The sequence below is a fragment of the Xenopus laevis genome, chromosome 1L (assembly GCF_017654675.1).
Source record: "Xenopus laevis strain J_2021 chromosome 1L, Xenopus_laevis_v10.1, whole genome shotgun sequence".
Classification (NCBI taxonomy): domain Eukaryota; kingdom Metazoa; phylum Chordata; class Amphibia; order Anura; family Pipidae; genus Xenopus; species Xenopus laevis.
In genome coordinates, this window is record NC_054371.1 from 127,915,997 (window position 1) to 127,935,825 (window position 19,829).

Consider the following 19,829-nt stretch of genomic DNA (forward strand, 5'->3'; position numbering starts at 1 on the left):
AAAGGCTCCTACCTACCAGCGACTTTACACTAAGCAGTGTGTAATGCTTTGTGTCTAAATTATTCTGACACAATTTATCTTTTAAATGAAAGTCTCAGGACCCTTACAAATATTTATGTCTGCGTATATAAACCCATCAGAGGAGAACATTTGCTAAAAAGATATTTCAGTCTACAGAAACTTCTCTCTGCTGGACTTACATAGCTTAACTAGATTCAAGTCTATTCTTCAACAAAGACACAAATATCATTAACCTAAAGAGCTGTTGGCAAATAGCAAGCACAATTTAAGCCTTCAAGGCTATGCCATTCTACCCTTTTGCCAAAGGCACAAATATGCAAACAACTGACTAGTGAATTATTACAATACCCCCTTAGTTTTTATGTATCATTTTCTGTAGAAATTGGATATTAATATGATGTTAGTCCTCAAACAAATAATAGCCCAGTCTAAAAGCTGATATATATTGAGTTTACATTCATTGCCACCTCAAGGATTTCTTGGACCTGGCTAGTCTTCTAATAACATCATAAATTAGAAACATGCATAGAACCTTAAATCAAACATTTATTTGTGCAAATTCACCAAAATCAGAATCATCAGATGAAGTACCCAATGGCGTGAAACGCGTCAGGAGGGAGTGGCTGACACAAGGTATGCAGACAGGGAGGGAGACACTGCCGTGTGGTATGTTATGCATGAACACCTGTATTGACTATGCATTTGTATTACGGTGAATTTGCACAAATAAATGTTTGATTTGAGGTTCTGTGCATGTTTCTAATTTGAGTGTATTTATATTTGGACCTGTGCACAGGACCCAGACATTGATAGCAATAACCCATATTATATATAAATTATTTCTAGTAACATCATCTATACTATCCAGTCTGAAACATCATCTGGTTTACTTAAAATCCTGAACTTTCTTTTATTCAAGGCTCTATCATGGGAAAAGAATCTGATCTTCCAATATTTCATGATCAAACATGTCCCATGCTTATCCTTGTCCAAAAAAAATTGTTATTAACTATTGACAAGCCATGGTTTTATAATTAATGTTATTTTAAATATGCTAACACTGACATATGGTCTTACTGTGCACCATCACTGTTTAAGCAAGACATCTTGGCATGTTAAGTCAAGCACAAACCTTCAAACCTTACCAGAACAGTATAATACAGATAACCTCAAGTTATCAGCCTGGCAATGTTTTACATTTATTTAACTACATATCCATATTTTCATCTTTTTGTACAAATCACTTGAAAATTGGGTAATCTTCAGTACCTCATACAACATTTGTATTTCAAGCGACACAATGTGAAACTATGAACAGAGCACACTTTATATTTTCCATTTGTGTTGAGAATGTATCTACAGTAAATATGGCAGCACTGGGCCCTGTTGAAATCAATTAATGATTTCAAATTGTTTAATTTTGCAGGCATGTTTGAAAATGGGTGCTATAAAGTCTCTGAAGCCTACGCTTAACATTTAAATCCATTTAATATTGAATTACACATTTTCCATATTTGATGTTTTTATTTAATCCCAAAAATGCCATAAAATGAATCTGCTTTAATCTAAAAAAATAGTACCGATTATAGAAATCTATATTATGTTAAAATGTCCATATTTCTCCTAGGAGCATATACTTTGCATAGCCCTTTTCTGTTAGGAGTATTTCTCAATAATTGAAAATGGAAGCTGCTATAGAAATATTTGTTTTGTATAGTACAATATGAAAAAAAAATCTGCAGGCAGACTAGCAGTTTTAGAAGGGATTATTGGGAGCAAAAAAATAGTTTAATTGTGACGAGGAAAAAGCTTAAAGGTCTCTTTTTCTGCAGTGTATGCACTAAAATAAGATAGAGTGGCCCTGAACACAATGCTACTAGTCTGTGGAGACCTCTATCCAGTGCACAGCATCTGTGTTTGAGTGCAAGGTCGTTGGCTTACTGTTCCAAGAAGACAGGGAGGGGAAAAAAAAGAGGAGAGAGAGTTTTCCGTCCAACTTAACAGAAACAAGGTCTGGGAGTGACACCGTCTTTAACAGTCTTTAACACTTAGTTATAGGCCACAAATGTAACGGTTCCTTCCATTCTCTTAACGCCATTCCATTTTAAATGCCTTTTTTGGCAAGGTACCCATTAGCGTGTGTGGCCTTTTCCAACAGCTTCTGGTCTCTTAAAATTATAGGTCCTTCTTCTTCCTGCCATAAGCGACGATATAACTATTGTAGGGAGGGGTGGAATGTGAAAACCTGCACAGCGCATAAAGTGAACTTCTAACCTGGCATAGCATTCAGCAGTGTAATGGCTGCCTTGCTGCCAGCATTCCACACAACCATGAAATTATAAAATCATTATAAGTCTGTGTAAATAGACAGATAGCAGCTCAGAAAGAGGGACAGACAGCAAAATGTATTTATTTACACACGCACACAGATACACCCAATTATAAATCGTTTATTTCTGAATAAAGAAGCATTGTTCTAAGTTTAGAAGAATATAATTGTTAGTAAAAATCCAGTAAAAAAAATTTTTTTACTTGTTCCTCTTAAGTACTCTACAAGTGCGGTATCATTTGTCAAGTTATAATTGACATCTGGGCCTTTGTTCTTCAATGAATAGTGCTAGTTTTAGCAAGTCCCCTGCCTAAGCACGAGCTAAAGGAATGAGCTCATAATTAAAAGCAGGAATATCCTTACAGGTTTTACCATTAAGCACCAGAGATGTGGTACTCCATATACAAATGATGGGGAAATTCCATTTTGTCTGGGAGGCCAGTATCACTATTCTCCTTTAACACATGCTATGCCAGGCAGAAAAGCAAGAAATAAAGTTGGTGTTGGGGAGCATGTATATAATCCATAAAGTTCCCTGATGGGGTGACCCGTATTGTATGTTAATTAGTGACTATTCTACCATTAGCAATTTAGCAATATGCCTTGCAGCCACACCGCTCTGATGAGACCAATTTGTCTACACACTATGCAGAAGTCACTGCAGTTCCGTACGAACGAACAGATCCAAGTTGACCTGAATTTTCATTTTGGTCATCCATCTGTAGTTTAATTGCACCAGAATCTGATCTCTGCAAGGGGACTGTGCTTGAAAAGCATCTGAACTGATAAGTCGCCACAAAGGTTCACTGGAGATATGGGTGCTTGTCTATATGTTAAACAAAGTATAGCACATCATTAGCAATTCTACAGCCAAATATCTGCATGGTCACAACCAAGGCATACTCCCTAATGATGTAGTAAAAAAAAAAGCTGTTTTTCAACATGGTTTTACCTACACAAACTTAAGTAGCTTGCAGTCATATTTGATCCCATTATACAAACCAGTGTCACCAAGGAAAGACAAAAACAACAGCATTAGCAATAACTCCAGCAACTCAAGAGTTAACCTTGTTAGGCAAACAGAGCTGCCTAAAACTGAAAAGGCAGGAAGTACCAATTTACCTATTAAAAGCTGCCTCTTCATCAGGTCTTAATATGTGTATGGCCAGTTAACGAGTTTCGTTTATTGGCTGTGTATTTTTAAAAGTGTTCTGTTCTTAATTTAGCAAGCATGACAGAATACAAATATCCAACAGCGAGCTTTAGATTTCTCCTGTAGATGCAGGATAATGAAAAAGATGGGCTGATGAAAGATGGTAAATGTTCAATTGTACCCATATATCAGTCTCAGTTTTATATCTAGTTACATGTGTGATTATGGGGCATATTCGTATACAATTTTTATGGGTAGCTCTTTCGCATATGTTTAATAAAATTACCTTTTTGCCCACATTTGCATCGAGACATATTTCTACAGCCTTTCTCCAGTGGAACCTGCAGTACTAATTGGAGTTAGGGGTTATCCTTTTTCACTGCTGACTACTAGAAATTTTATGAGAGATCTAGCGATAACAAAGTGATAGCACTTGGATGACATTAGTATGATAAAAGTATACAAGGAAATGTGTTAAAGCTGCAGAAATGAACAAGAAGTGCCTTTATAGTGTCCCCTTAAGAGACCTCGGGGTTTAGATCACAGCCATAAATCTCAGAGGAATCAAAGAAGGATGAGAAAATGCTATCTACCACTTGTTTTGTATATGTTCAGCAGAAACAGGTCATGGAACTTTCCTATTATCAGCCATATTAAATACTGTATGCAATTTTGCTTACTAAAATTACAGAGAACAATTTCAGTTTTCCACATTGATTTCCTTTCCTACCTTGTTAGGGTCTCCAAGGTTGTATTGCAGTATTTACCATCACAGGAATGCTAACACTTTTTTTAAAATCCCATTAGTAAAATAGGTTAATACAGGTATGGGATCCGTTATTCTGAAATTCGTAATCCAGAAAACTCCAAATTATGGAGAATCTGTCTACCACAGATGCCATCATCCAAATAATAAAATTTTTTTACATTATTTCCTTTTTCTCTGTAATAATAAAACATTGCATTGTATATGAAACTAAGGTACGATCAATCTTTATTGTAAGCAAAACAATTATATTGGGTTTATTTAATGTTTACATAATTTTCTAGTAGACTTAATGTATGAAAATCCAAATAATGGAAAGATCTGTTATTCGGAAAACCCCAGGTTCCAAGCATTCTTGATAACAGGTCTCATACCTATCTTACAATTTTTATATACTTCTCTAAGGGAAAGGAACTGCAATTCAGTGGTACTGTTAAGTGACAAATCACATGCAATGTCTTACAATAATTTAAAGGGCTACTCACCATTAAGTTAACTTTTGATATGTTATAGAATGACAGATTCTTTTAAATTTTTCAATTGGTCTTCAATATTTATTAGTTACAGTTTCTGAATTATTTGCTTTCCTTTTCTGACTCTTTTCAGCTTTCAAAAGGGCGTCACTATTGCTTTGTGAGGCAACAGTTTTATTATTACTTTTTTTGTTACTCATCTTTCTATTCAGCCCCTCTCCTCTTCATATTCTAGTCTCTCATTCAAACCACTGCCTGGTTGCTAGGGTAATTTGGAAAGTTTTTTAAACAAAAAGCTAAATAATTAAAAATCCACAGATAATAAAAAGTGAAGACCCATTTCAATTTTCTCAGAATATAAATCTCTACATCATAGTACATGTTCATGTTAAGGTGAACAACCCCTTTTACAAGGGTAAGGGGGGCTTCCTCTCCATGTAAAATAGTGACCAATTCCCATATCTTTAGCTAAAATGATGTATCCACTTTAACTGTGCTTTGCAAAGTGTTACTTTCCTTATGCTTGCTCCTACAATTCAATGATCTATAAAGAACTCAAGTAGGCTCTTACATTTATTTCAGATAAGTAAGACTTTTAATAGGGTGGTTTTATCTCCAATTATTAACCATATATCTGGTATATAATTACATGTATTAAAGTGAATGAAAGACTTGGAATTAACTGTGGGTACCACCAAAACATTTACAGAGAAGAACATGAATGAAGTTTCAAAAGAAGCTAGCTCTTAACATTTTGCCTCAGGTATATCCAAAGAATTTTACATAATGCTAAAATACATTGCTAGGTTCTGAACAAGCATTTTTTTGTGCCAGGAAGAACTTGAAGGCAAGTCACACATTCTGAGACTAGATTATAGACAAGGCCACCATTCAGCTCTTCAGGCAAAGGGGTTAATGGCCTTACTGCTGGAGAGGTATGTTACACAAGTGATCTATGGATGGTAAATTATCTCAGCTCAATTATATCTCTACTTCTGTACTCAATCCAACAGTTAAGGAGATAGAACGGGTTTGTCCTTTGAAATCTGTGATGATGTTAATGAACATTTCAGAGTTGTGTGCCGTTATATCTGCCCATAAATCATGATTCTGCTGCTCAAGCTGATAGCTCATTCAGTTTACAGCTTCCATAAACCCTGTCAATATAACTGTGGGGAAAAGCAAACCATCATAAACAGGGCACTAATCAGACTGTTATATTCATCAGACAAAACCATCTTCTTTTATAGTTATAAATAAATTAGTCATCATTTGGCAGACAGGGCATTTTACTTGATTTTGGAAGAAGCACTTTCAGTTCTCACTACAGTGGTTGTGGTGTGTGTGAGTGAGTGTGTAGGGCAAGGGGTCACATTTGATATTGGCATGCATCATGAAATCAGTCAGGCTTCCATTACTCCCAACCAACACGTGGGTCCATATTGCAGTTGGTTGCTTCCTCTTTAACAGTATAGTTAATTATGCTAATTATTATTGCATGATTCATAAATAAAAAATGACTTTAACAAATGGCTTATAATTATACAATTTAGTATGCAATTATAACCATTGCACTATGGTATTTTCAGTTGTGAGAGTAATGCTGCAGATCTAGAACACAGTAGCACAGCTAACAACCACTGGCCCTTCTAAATCAAAGTAATGATATTTTTCAATGGCAAATTTACTTGCAACAGTGTTTGAACACAAGGACCATCTGGATATACTTGCTTCAAATGGGACATTTTTTGTTCCTTAAAAGGAATACAACTTCACTGTAGGTCTTTTAGAAGGTTTCACAGTGAGATAATGCTATCCTTATGTAGCCAACAGCAATGAGAAGAAGATAGTTTTCTCAATAGTTGTCTACTGGCTTATTGGGAATTGGAAGAGAATATAATTCAAGTCACCCATTTGTGATTTAAGTAGCCAAAATGATGGAGATATAGTGGTGAGAAAGTTGCTTGGGTGTTACAAAGCAGTTGTACAGTGTGACACAATATCACCATGAAAAGACAACAACAAGGAAGAAGACAACCTGGTCTTACAGAGAGAAAGAGAGATGCAACAGAGTTCTAGACCTAAAGTAATTACAGATCACTCTGAGTGGTGCACACGTGAAAGAAAGAAGGTTCGTGTCTGTCATCTGTTTATATTTTATGATGTTCCTTTTACTGGAGCAGTGTAGCATCCCCTGCTACACAACAGGGTTGGATTTGTGGGATGTGTCATATCTAATCAGAAAGTCAGATTTTTTTTTTTTTTGTGCATCCATATCAGGACAATCAATTTTTTTCAATGAGTTACCAAAGTCTTTTAGAGGTTTTCACCTTGGATGAAAACACAGCATACAGTGTGGCAGATGCCAACACTTTCACATAGTACAAATCAGATATAAATATCAGTTCCAATATTTGTGGATGTGTAACTACACCCAACCTATAGAATGCAATCTGTCAATATTTGGAGATCTAACAACATCTTCTATGTGCCAAGCTCTATGTCTCCAATCAGAGATATGGCCCCTGTGCCAGGTACCCTCTAAGAGGCCATCTGTCTCAGGAGAAACAGAAGGTAGTGCAGTGAACACCTGGATCCCTTTTGATAGCACTGCCAAAAAATGTCCGGGCGTAGTCTATTAATTCTTGCATTGAGTATTGTGTATATTTTTCACTAAAGGTCAAAATGTATACGCAATCTGCTGAGCTGGATACGGATGTTTACAAGAGACTAGGCACTATCTAAAAGTTTAACTTTAGTAGCCCAGAAGTATCTTTCATTTTTGTTTGGTCAAAGAAGAAAGGCAACGTCGGAGAATAGTTTTGGTTAACATGTGAAAATCACATGTAAACGGCTGATGACACCTTTCAGTGGGCTAAGCACAGAAAAGAATCCACTGTTTTTCTAGAGCCTCGAACTTTATATTGGATAATTGTAAGCTGCCCTAGCAAAAATACCATATATAACCATCAACTGTAAAACTGTAAACAAGAGAAAAATACTTACATATCGATGTTTACCCATGTGCTATTCATATATATATATATATATATATATATATATATATATATATACACACACTACACCACCTCCTAAAAGCACATGGGTTAGCTATAAGAGACCTGCAGAAGACACCAATATTCATGTGCTGATCGCTGTACTCACATTGTACAAGCCTTGCTCCCTTAATTTCACATTGTGCACAGATGTTTTAATATTATCTGAATCAGTAAGGTATTTATCACAGTGATTAAGGTTGCAGCCTTTTCTTAATTGCAGCCATTTGACATAACCATCTATCAGTTTGCCCTACCATGGGCTGCTAATTTAGAAGTGTCAGATCTTAAAAATATGTGGCATACTGTAGAATAGCCACAAAAGGTGATGGTAAACTAAGGAAAACATAAGGCAGGCCCAATTGTACACAATCACTGCACAGTACTGAATCTAGGATCACAGATAGTTCCAGTTTTGTTCTGGAGAACTCCTACTCCCACTTGTTAAACTGTCTTTCCCTGCATTTCCGGACTTCTGAAGTTGCAGAGTTATCGCATTACAGCAGCAACATGGGCAACATATTAAAATCTGTACCTGGACCTGTATAACATTTTAAAGTGATATGACACAAAACAAATGGAAAAAGCTAATCTATCAGATTTCAAACAACACTGCCACAACACATCTGCAGTATTTAGAATTGTGATCTGCTGGCTGTGAGATGAAGCTGTTTTTGAAGTTTAGCAAAAGTTGGAGAGCAACAAGTAGTCGATTTCTGGCTTATATGGTACAAATAGTGTGTGGGTAAGTTGCAATTACATAAACGTATGCAGTGTTACACTACTACAACTGCTGTCAAGCAACCATTGCTGTTGGCAATAATTTTGGCAATAATTTGTACAAAGTAGCATCCCTACGATTAACCCCTGCCAGCATAAACCCCAAATCTGAAAAACTCAGAACCATTCCTTGAAGCATGCTTGCAGCCTGTCAGTGTAAGGAAATCAACTCTTACTTTGTTTAGCATTAGTAACAACTCTAGAAGAGATGGGGTTAAACAGATAACACAGATACAGCACCCTAAAGTACCCCATCCCTCTTAAAGTCATTCCCTGCCTCCCACAACCTAGAAAAGCAAGAAGAAATGAAGGGAGTAGTAATGGTAACATACAGTACCATGAGCTGCTCTGGGCTCTCTGTCAGATCTCACTTCTGGCCTTCAACACACAGTGTTCAAAAAAAAATTATAATAAATACATTAAAGTAGCCGGTGGGAGAGGGACACCCAGGGGGAAAAAATATCTGGCAGTTTCTACAAGAAGGCAAAGTCAGTTCTGTCTCCGCTCTGGTGCATTCCTTCCCTTCTATCTCCCAACCTCTTTTGCGTGTGTCCTGTCATATTTTCTTCAGCTGTTAATTGTCCGGGGCTGCGACTAACCAGCCAGAGTGGAACTGAGCAAAAAAAAAAAAATAACATGAAAAGAAAAATGCTCGTAAGTGACTGTCACAGCAGATCAGACTCACACTGGATGGTCATTTTTTCCAAGGAAGTGTTGCTTTCATAGTTCCTGAGTGTCTCAGTCATCTCCCCCTCCCTCCTCACTACCCTTAAACCCTCCCTTCACTTATGTGCTCTCCCCTCCTCCACCAAGTGCACATATATCTATATATATATATACACCTATGTACATACACAGACACCTACATTATATCTGTGTCCAAATATTGACAGATTTCATTCTATAGGTTCTATAGGTAAAATCTGACCTGAACTATGTCAAAGTTGGACATCTGTCACACTGTATGCGGTGTATTATATATTATACAGGTAATATATTTTTTGGAGGCACCTCTCCCTAAACCTTCCTAATTTTTCTCCCATGTATCTTAACTCAATGTCCTTCTCCTGAGCCTAAACTGAAAAGAATGTGCCCTACTTCGCCCTGATGTTTAGTCCTGTCTGCACTGTGACTGAGCAAGTACAAAGTATAGTTTATACAGGGTATGGAAATAAAGCAGAAGTTACTAGCATGCCAAAGGAACCAAGAGGGAGGGGGTGAGATCTGCTTCCGAAAAGTTTTGTCCAAAAAAACCCTTGCTTTCCTCATCAACCTCTGACCTGCCCTTAGCATTGTGACAGGCTTGTGACTGCATGTGTCACTTCAGTGCTTACTCACAGCAGCAGCAGTCCACAGGGGCAGGCAAGGGAAAACAAGGATTAAAGTCAGTTTTTTGCTCAGCTGACAAGGATTCCTAAGAAAGTCAGATTGTCCTGTTCGCATTGCCAAAGATCTACACAGACATACATAGACATTTCCCCCCATCTTTTAACTTTAGAAAAGATAAAGGCTACCCTGTTTTCAGCTAAACAATTTTTAAACTACAACTCCCACATCTCACTGTTAGACAGGGGGACTGGGAATTGGAGCAACACCTGGAAGTTGATTACCCCCACTATTGCTATTCCAGCATGGACAATTAGGGCAGGACTCGATGATGCGTTTTGATCCGACACGTTACAATGCGACTAAATGCATGCAACGTGTCGGATGGTTTACTGAAAACGGAAGTGAAGGAGAAATCGCATGTTACAACTACATTGATCCGACTGTCGGATGAAATCGCAGCGCGCTTATATTGTTATGTTATATGATATTGTTCATATAATTGCTACATGGTTCAAATATTGTTATATGTTATTGTTTATACCTTTTGTAAGGTTATACGTTCTGTATTTGTATGTCATTTTCATGCATACACACTCATATTGTACAGTGCCAAAGAATATGTTAGCACATTATAAACAGGAATTCTAATAATAATATAGTATCCTAGTGCATATCACTACACTCTTAAGAAGCAAGCGCACCAACATTATGAAGCAAAGTATAATGCTTTGCTTAAATCCTTATGAAACAACTGTATAGTTGCCAACAATAATTGGCAACAAATTAAAAGCCTTTATTTGTTATTTTATTGTGAATTTATTTTGTTAGTAATGTATGCAATGTGTATTGCATCTAGTTCAGAGTTGTGTTAAGGATAACTCCCAGCAACCCCCTGAGCATTTCTCTTGAATAGCTTTTGGTGCATTTCATGCTTTAAAAGTTTAAGCACATAATAGAAGTGCTACATAATACGAAATACAAGTAATAGAATTCATACAGGCATGTATCCCCAAACAGAATCAAATGTACATATCCAAGCACAGTGTGGCCATTACAAAGTCAGTGAAGAGTATATGTCCATGAAGGGGAAAGGCAGAACTCATATGAAAAGCCTGCTAGTAATGCGAGGGTTAACATGGACATAGCTTCTGAGTACTGCAATATATCAGTCTTTTGGAAGCAGTGCAAAGTCTTTGTAGCTTAGTGAAAGTGGCCTCATGTCCCGGTGTAAACTGATGCAAACAGGAATAGTCCCTGTGTTGTGCGACTGCTGGAATTTCTGAATTTTTGCACAGCTGGCACTGCTACTAGGGGACTAACCATGTTTTTCTAGAATTTTTAGTGTTCGAAAATAAGTTGTACAAACCGTACTTGGAAATCAGTGTACTGGTATGTTACATTTGTTACTGCAAAACATTTTCAATGTTGTTCCTCTTTTTATTTTTAGCAAAACAAACACTCTGCATTACAGTACATGCAAGACAAGCTACTTACTAATAACTAATTCTAAGTAATTCTTTTTAACTGATTGCCCCCCCCCCACCCACAACTACATTGGTACCTACCCTGAAAAGTCCCCATCCTCTGCACTGAGGCCTTCCATTTCCAGCACATTCAAGCTATACATAAATGAATCAGACCGATCTAGGCAGGGCCGGAACTAGGGGTAGGCAGAAGAGGCACGTGCCTAGGGAGCAAATGTGGAGGAGCGCCAGGCACTGTACCTCTTCTGTGTCCTGCCCCTAGTTCGGGCGCTTCTTTCCCCACCAGTGGCAGCAATCCCCATTTCCACTTCCTAGACGCACACAGACGCGCACTCTTCTGTGCATGCTCGCGCGCGCACAAGATTGGCTTATGCGCTTGATCGCCCGTGTGTGCACAGGCCTGTGTATGCGCTCACTTCAGAAGGGGGCGATGTAGTTGGTCGGGTTGCCTTGGGCGCCCAGCCGACTTGGCCCGGCACTGGATCTAGGAGAGCAAATATGCATTCTCCCCAAATATCACTCTAATTAAACTTTAGTCTTAATATCTTATCAGGTCCTAGTAAAGGGACAGCCAAACATTTTGGGAACTGCTGCCATTGACTGCAAAAAATACACCTTCCTATGGCATGCCTAGTTATACCTTATTTGAATTGGCTAAAAACACTTCTGCTTGCTATAAGTTGCAGGAAGCGTGGAGAGCATTGCACAAGAAAGTGGGGTGACTTTTGAGTCCCTGAATCTGGCTCTATATAAAGTATAAATAAATATATCTCGAATGAGCTTATGTCAAAAAAGGATTGTTGTTCCCATTAGACTAAAAAAATGGGTTTGTGTTCTTACTCGTGAATTTGTATGGGAAAAAAACAAGCTATATACAACATTTTCCATTTTAGAAATGAGGGTTCCATTAACAATCTCTAAAAAAAAAATCATCTTTTGCCTTCCCAGAAACACAGTTCTTATCTACTCTCCTGATCAATCACTGGCACATGTTCCATTGTATTTTCATTTTTTGTTTGTCTGCATCTCAGCTTGACTTAGAAAAATTCAATTTTTTTAAACAAGTATTAAAAATGGTTTAAAAAATGCTATTACATTGCTGTAACATCAATATATGTTTCTTAAGGGAATGCCAAATTTCAAATAGGTTGCAAAGGTTTACAATGTGCTTTTACAGCCGACGGGATTAATACTACGAAGATAAAAGAAATCGCTTTATGTACATGTTTTTGTTCACTTGTATTAAAAGGTTTGTAATATTAGGGGTTCACTAGAGTCATAAATTCCAGTGGCAGTACAGTGTATCCTTGTCTTTCAAATTAGTTAAAATAACAATAAGACTAAACGTAAAAGAAAATGAATCTGCACTAAATAAAGTTATTTTTCTCTTTAAACAATCAGTAGGACCAAAAAAATAAAAACAAAAGGACTTAATATGTATTCAAAAATGTTATACTATTATTCTACATTGTCAGGGTAAAGTGCACGTTCACTTCAGAGTCTCAGATAAAGTTTATATTAATAAGCTATTGTCTGGTTATGAGGCAGCCATTCAAGTTCAAATAGAGCAATAAGGTACATGGTTTTTCATTCTAACACAGGAACATAAACAGGGGTCAAAAGTTATTAATTTCTCTCTATAGAACTATTATATATAATGAAAACTAGGGATGGACATTTTTTTGCCTGATACAGATTTGCAATGTATATTCATTTTGAAGAGTAGTCTTTTTAGTGTTAGTATCACTCTTAGGATGCTGAAAGAAGTGAAGTTTGTTCAAAAACTTAAACAGGCATGTTCTATTTTTTTTTTATTATTTATTGCACACTTTTTTCTACCTGCCCAAGCTGCAAAATAATGAACATGAAATAAGCTAGAGTAAGCAGAACGCAAGGCCCTGCATGTGTGGCCAAGGCAGCAGGAAGCAAGACGACTGAAGAGAAAAAGGGAAAAAAGATAGGCCTCTATAACCCAGCCCTGAAACAGGCAGCTGGCCTGACATGCTAATTCAGCGCTTTAACAAATCAATGCCACTTGGAAAAAAAAGTACAATGTGAGCCCTCACTGGGCTAGATGTCAAGGGACTGAGGAAAATGCATCTTCAAGTATTTCACATTAGGAGCGAATAATGTGTTAATTTATAACTCCTCACCCTATACACTCAGATTATCCATCTGTGTCAGCCGTTTGACTTCTAAAATTTATCAAGAAATAAATATATAAGGAAAACACATTTGGGGGTAGAGATGGCAGCTAAAAATAAATAATGAGGTGAAGAAGTGATCTGAAATAGGATTCTCCTGTTTGGGTTGGACCTATAAGGCTTTTTTTTCTGATGATTATTTTTTGATCTCCGCTATTTGTGCATCAGCTTCTCAAAGCAAGATTTGCTGAGGTGGTGCGGCTGATTGCATTGGGAACCATCCGTCAAAGGTGACACCGAAAAGGTTGAATCAGCAAGAGCTGCTGTCACTGGAATTTACTTTGGGTCCTCTGCCACATCCCAAGAAAATACACAAGTTCTTGGAAGTGAGATTATAGCTAACACTTTGATTGCTGTAAAAATTCTATGTACATTTAGAAACTGGTAATTCTATTATATTTAGTATCCCGTTAGCATGTAAATTTAAATATCTCTAGACCAAAACAACTAAAGAAGCTACTAAGTTACAGAGGCTCATATAAAGGCACAAGGATGAAAGGGGTATATTACTGGTCACAATACACACAAAAATAGAAACAAAGGCACACTCCATTCAATGCTTCTGCAAAAAACAAAAGGTTTTTCTTTAATTTAAGGTGATCTCACCTTAAATAAAAGTAAAACCTTGGAGTTTTTGCAGAAGCATTGAATGCAGTGTGATTTTATTTCTATTTTTGTGTCTATAATACGGAAGCTTGTGATTGCAGCAGAGCCAACATTGTGCACATCCCATTCTACCCTTTCTCTATACTTAAAGGCAGAAAGAAGTCTGGATTGTGTATGGTCATAATACACAAGTTTCACTTAGCACGGATATACAAAGATCATTAAGAACCATTTATAAATGTATGTTTTACAGTATAGTCAAGGCTTTTGTGCATTAGATAGGGAATATAAATTATAAGAATATTACAAGAAACAGAGGACCACATAAAGCTGTTAATGAAAAAGACTATTAACACAAAAAAAATTAGATGGCTTAATATAGATTTAAATGTAGGCTCTAATACAGTGTATATAAGTCACTATTTGGCCATGATGGTTGCCATTTGGAGTTCAATAGGGATGCAGCGCCAACTTTGCATAGCAAATGACTGACAATCTGTTTCGAATGTAACAGGAGTCATTAACATATACCCCAAATGCAAGTGCTAAAGCATTAAGGGAGCAAAGGCATACCCCTTAGCGCTTAAGAACTTGTGTCTGGGGCATACCTGTGAGCTGTAACTCTTGCCATAGCAGATGGTTAGGATTTGCATTCTTTATCACCTGCACATCTCCAACATCACTGGCCCAACCCTGAACATCACTGCCTTGTCCCCGGTGAAACTAAACCCCACCCCTGACATCACAAGTCCGCCCCTTTGTCTATCTTTTGCAGCCGACAAAAGTGTCAACTTTATTCATGGCTTTCTGCACAAATATGGTATGTACATCTTTCTCGTACAAAACATGACTTTTTCTGCCAAGAATTATTTTATTTGCTGATGCTGAACAGATGTAATTTTCAATTGTCACTAAATATTATTAATTTCTGGTATGACAGTCTGGTTTAGGAAACACTCATGCATTAGAAGATACCCGATCTTTAAAACAAACAACAAAACCTACTATGAAGGCGAAGTTCTTTCCTCAAAGGCAGTACAGCTGCCAATAATATTTTTAAACAAGAGCAAATTTGATTTCATTTTTCCCCAGTAATAAAAATGACATTTCCTGGCAAATGTAGGGTTTCACTGAAAATATTCACCGCAATCCTTAAATCTATAAGTCACGTTACCTCGGCTAAAAGAACAACCTTTTTTTTTACAAAATGAACAGAATTCTAACTGAGACAGTTAAAAAAATAAAAATAGAAAAAGGGGAAATGTGGTTTATGTGTGTTCATTTGTGATTTTGTGGCAAAGAACAAGAATATGAAGCGAAGTCTTGTGAATTGTCTCAATATACTTCAGTTGCACAGCTACAGTTTAAGGAAAACTTTACATAAAAAGCATGAAGCATTATATATAAAAAGCTATTGCAGTTTTAATAGGAATATAAATACAGGTACGGGATCCGTTATCCAGAAACCCAATATCCAGAAAGGCCATCTTCCATAGACTCCAAATTTTTAAAAAAGATTTCCTTTTTCTCACTAATAATAAAACAGTACCTTGAACCAAACTAAAATGCGATTAATCCATATTGGAAACAAAACCAGCCTATTGGGTTTATTTAACGTTTACAAGATTTTCTCGTAGACTTAGAAGGTATGAAGATCCAAATTACAGAAAGATCTGTTATCCGGAAAACTCCAGGTCCTGAGCATTCTGCATAACAGGTCCCATACCTGTATACATAAATATATAAATAAGCACATTTGTGTATTATTGTAGATACTGAAGATTCCATTCTGTTTGAATATATATATTTATTTATTTATTTATAGTGGATAATGTACCCCTACTGTAATTTATATTCACATGCCGAGTGCTTTTATACCGGTATGTAACTCTGAGGTGACTTTTAATACCTTTACAAATTTTTGCATGAGGTACATTATTCCTTAAATTCTATATGTTAGTTATTAGGTGAGGTATTATTGCTTATATAATAATTGACTAATTGACATAGCTAAAAAACCCTAAGGGCTCTTACTCACGAGCGGTTGTAGCTGCGCTCCCCTGCGTTCCGTTTTTCTGCATTCAGCCACAGGGGAGCCCAGGAATAGACACATTACATTTTTTCCAATGGGGCTGTACTCACACAGGCGCGTGTAGGCGCCGAACGCAGGAAAAATGCAGCATGTTGCGTCTCAACCTGCGTTCGGCTGCCTACCCGTGCCTGTGTGAGTACAGCCCCATTGGAAAAAATGTAATGCGTCTATTCCTGCGCTCAGCTGCGGCTGAACGCAAAAAAACGGAAGGCAGGGGAGCGCAGCTACAACCGCTCATGAGTAAGAGCCCTTAGAATTTATTATAGGAGCAATGGACATAGTTGGGAACTGTTTGTGAATGTAACAAAATAATCCCGTAAAACAGAAAGCTGCATTTTAGCTATGGCGTAACTTGAATACATCAGTACTTCTCTTGCAATCTTTAAAGGAAAACTATACCCCCCAAACAATGTAGGTCTCTATAAAAAGTATTGCATAAAACAGCTCATATGTAAAACCCTGCTTCATGTAAATAAACCATTTTCATAATAATATACTTTTCTAGTAGTATGTGCCATTGGGTAATCATAAATAGAAAATTGCCATTTTAAAAAATAAGGGCTGCCCCCTGGGATCATAGGATTCACTATACTCACAAACATACCAACAAACCATACATGTTAGGTCACATGAGCCAATTAACAGACAGAGTTGTGTCTTTTGCTTCCACACTTCTTCCTGTTACAGTTAGAGTTGTAGTATTTCTGGTCAGGTGATCTCTGAGGCAGCACACAGACATCACAAAATGGTGGCTGAAGGCAAGAGATGTAAAAGGGCAATATTTACTTAAATATATATTCCAGTTTGGTAAGATTCTTTAATATGCCACTTAATATGATATGAACTATCTGTTGCTTAAGTGTTCATTTTGGGGGTATAGTTTTCCTTTAAACTGCCACTGACAAATGAATAAATAAAAATGCCATTGTTGCCTGTTTTTTTCCACGCAATTAAAATTCAAATTACTCAAAGGCAATTACGCCTTGAGCCATTATTGGTAGCAAATTGATATAATTATTGATATTTATTTAAACAATGCCCCCTTCTCCATATGTTTACACAGCAGGGAAATGTAAAGGCAACTCTGAAACGTGCAAGATGTGCAGTGGGCCCTTGGCTTTATGGTTCTATTCCAAGGGAAAAAAGGATTATTGCGGATGCTAGGTTTTCCATGCACTCTGCTACTGCTCTGCACTCTGCACTCTGTCTACTGCTGACATCTATTGTCAAATGAGCTTAAGTAACTGAAATCCAGATCCTTCAATACTTGCTGAACTACAGCTCCCATAATCCACTGTCAGATGATGGTTCAGCAGAATGCCACTTAGAGCAGAATGCTACTAGGGCTGTAGTCTCATCCATATAAAAGCAAACACATATTGAATCCACATTCTGACTGGGTAATACGCATGTCATTTAGTTGATGTTAATTTAGGGACTGCTTTTTAGCCATGCTAGATTCAGGAATTTCACCCAAACAGTTTTGCATAATGAATGAAAATATAAATATGGAACAGATCAATTGAAATTGACAATGGTATTTTTGATTTTTATTACATGTAGTTGCTATTTCTTTGTCCATTTCTATTCTCTGCACTGCTTGTTGTGACTATCGAAGCAATGTAGCAGTAGACAAATGATTAAAGGACCTCTGAAAAAGCATGCAAGACATTGTGGGAACTGGAGTTTTGGAAGAGAACTGGCTTCTGATACAATGTTTCAAGAATTAGAACCAGTCGCGCAAAAAAGGAAAAACACATGCTGCTTTCAGTTGGAATCATACAGAATTTACAAATAGCCCTTAAATACAAGTTTTTACAGAAACAATTGAAAAATTGTAATTAATTGAGAAATATATGTTTTATGCAAAAATAACTTGGATGGAGATCCCTTTAAAAGGGGGTGATTTGGCAAAAAAAGGGTCAATTACGTATTCTTTGTTATTGTGAAGCTTTTTAATCCTATAATTTCTCTTTATTAACTACTGTTTATTTAAAAGAGAGCTGTAGGGTTGCCATTTCGCCCTGATTTTGGGGTGTTCAGATTTCCATAACAGCTGCCGAAATCCATGTTAGTAAATATATGTTCATATATATATAATATATATAAATAAAGTTATACATACATATTAAGCCTACAATACATTTGTTTCTAGCGCCTGAAAATTCCTGTAGCCTCTCTCGTTCTTTCCAAGCTGCAAGCTTAGGTATCTCAGCTCATTATTATGGGGCCGTTAATCTTCTCCCCTTCTCCTCCCAGGTTCAGCTAACGGGTTAAGAGGCTACAGTACATTTGTGACTCGTCAGTGACATATAATGCTCAGGTCCTTTATGCAATCAACTTTTACTTGACATGTATTTGCTCATCACAGGACCCACATTACCTCTGGGAAAATGAAGAAAAACCTAAATTAACACTTGACATTCAATATGGTCAAGTCCTTAATTGGCTGGGCTTCCTGAGAAAGCAATTTTCTATTCCCCAAACTGTTCATGTGTCATGTGTGGAGCTGTGCTGCTGGCCATCACGGCTGTCCCTCGCATCCTCTAATGAGAGCAGATGAATTAGTGCTACGTGACACGATTTTAGTAGGTCTCTCGCTCTCTGTCCCTTACTCCCCCACTCCTTGCTTTTCCCCATTGCTAGTGACAGCTGTGTTGCAGTAGGAAAGCAAAGGGGACCAGTGCCAACCAGCAGTGCTGCAAAGGTTCTGCTTCAGCTGGCAGTGTAATGATATTATGCACAGGACGGCAATAAGATACAAATTATACATACAATAATTCCAAGTTATATGTGTATGCAATATATATTGTGTATATATATATATATATATATATATATATATATATATATATATATATATATATATATATTTGTATACAGCTACTGTACATTTATAATATAATTTAGACAAGTATAGACTATACATAGCATTTATCCTCTTACCTTCACCAGCTTGTATACTCTACAGCGATAACTGTCAATAAGCTATCTGCTACTCTGCTCTAGATTTTTACGTTTATGGGTTGCTTTTTGATCTGTGCTGTGCTGAATGTTCACTTAGAATGTACATCACAGCAAAGCACCCAGCAAAAAAGGGGTTAATGCTGTTTAACTTTATATGAAAAAGTTTGCAGAAAAAAAACATGTTTCTAGTGAAGTCAATATTTCAGTCGTTGGCAAATATATGCTATTTATATGATTTATTTTCCATATTTACCCCCATGTAAATGTATAGTGCACAATGTGTATAATGAATAATTAAGCTATGCCTATTGTGCATGCAGAACATGTATATAATGAGTGAGGGACCCAAAAATGGGAAACCCAATGACCACTAAGGATGCTGCTCAAAAGTCTAGGGAGAATGCCTCACCAAATAAATAAAAATATCTTTGGGAACAAATACAAAAAGAGAAGTGAGAAAAGAGAGATTGAAGGTTCTGATTTACTAACACAGCCACTGAATTGCACCAGCGCAATTACCCATAGTAACCAATAAGGTTACTACCGGGGGAGCAGGGGGTGCGAGCGGG

General features: G+C 37.0%; 1 protein-coding gene across 4 annotated transcripts in view; it reads right to left on the reverse strand.

Moving 5' to 3' along the window:
- bnc2.L (basonuclin 2 L homeolog) overlaps positions 1-19,829 on the reverse strand; it is a 179,692-nt gene that overhangs the window by 132,872 nt on the left and 26,991 nt on the right. Inside the window, exon 1 of one of the 4 annotated variants that reach the window (XM_018257295.2) lies at positions 8,916-9,358. The exons of the other annotated variants lie outside the window; for them this stretch is intronic. Coding sequence (XP_018112784.1) covers positions 8,916-8,918 — 3 coding nt within the window. The 5' untranslated portion in view covers positions 8,919-9,358. Of the gene's footprint in view, positions 1-8,915; positions 9,359-19,829 lie in introns of those variants that run through there. 4 annotated transcript variants of the gene reach the window in all.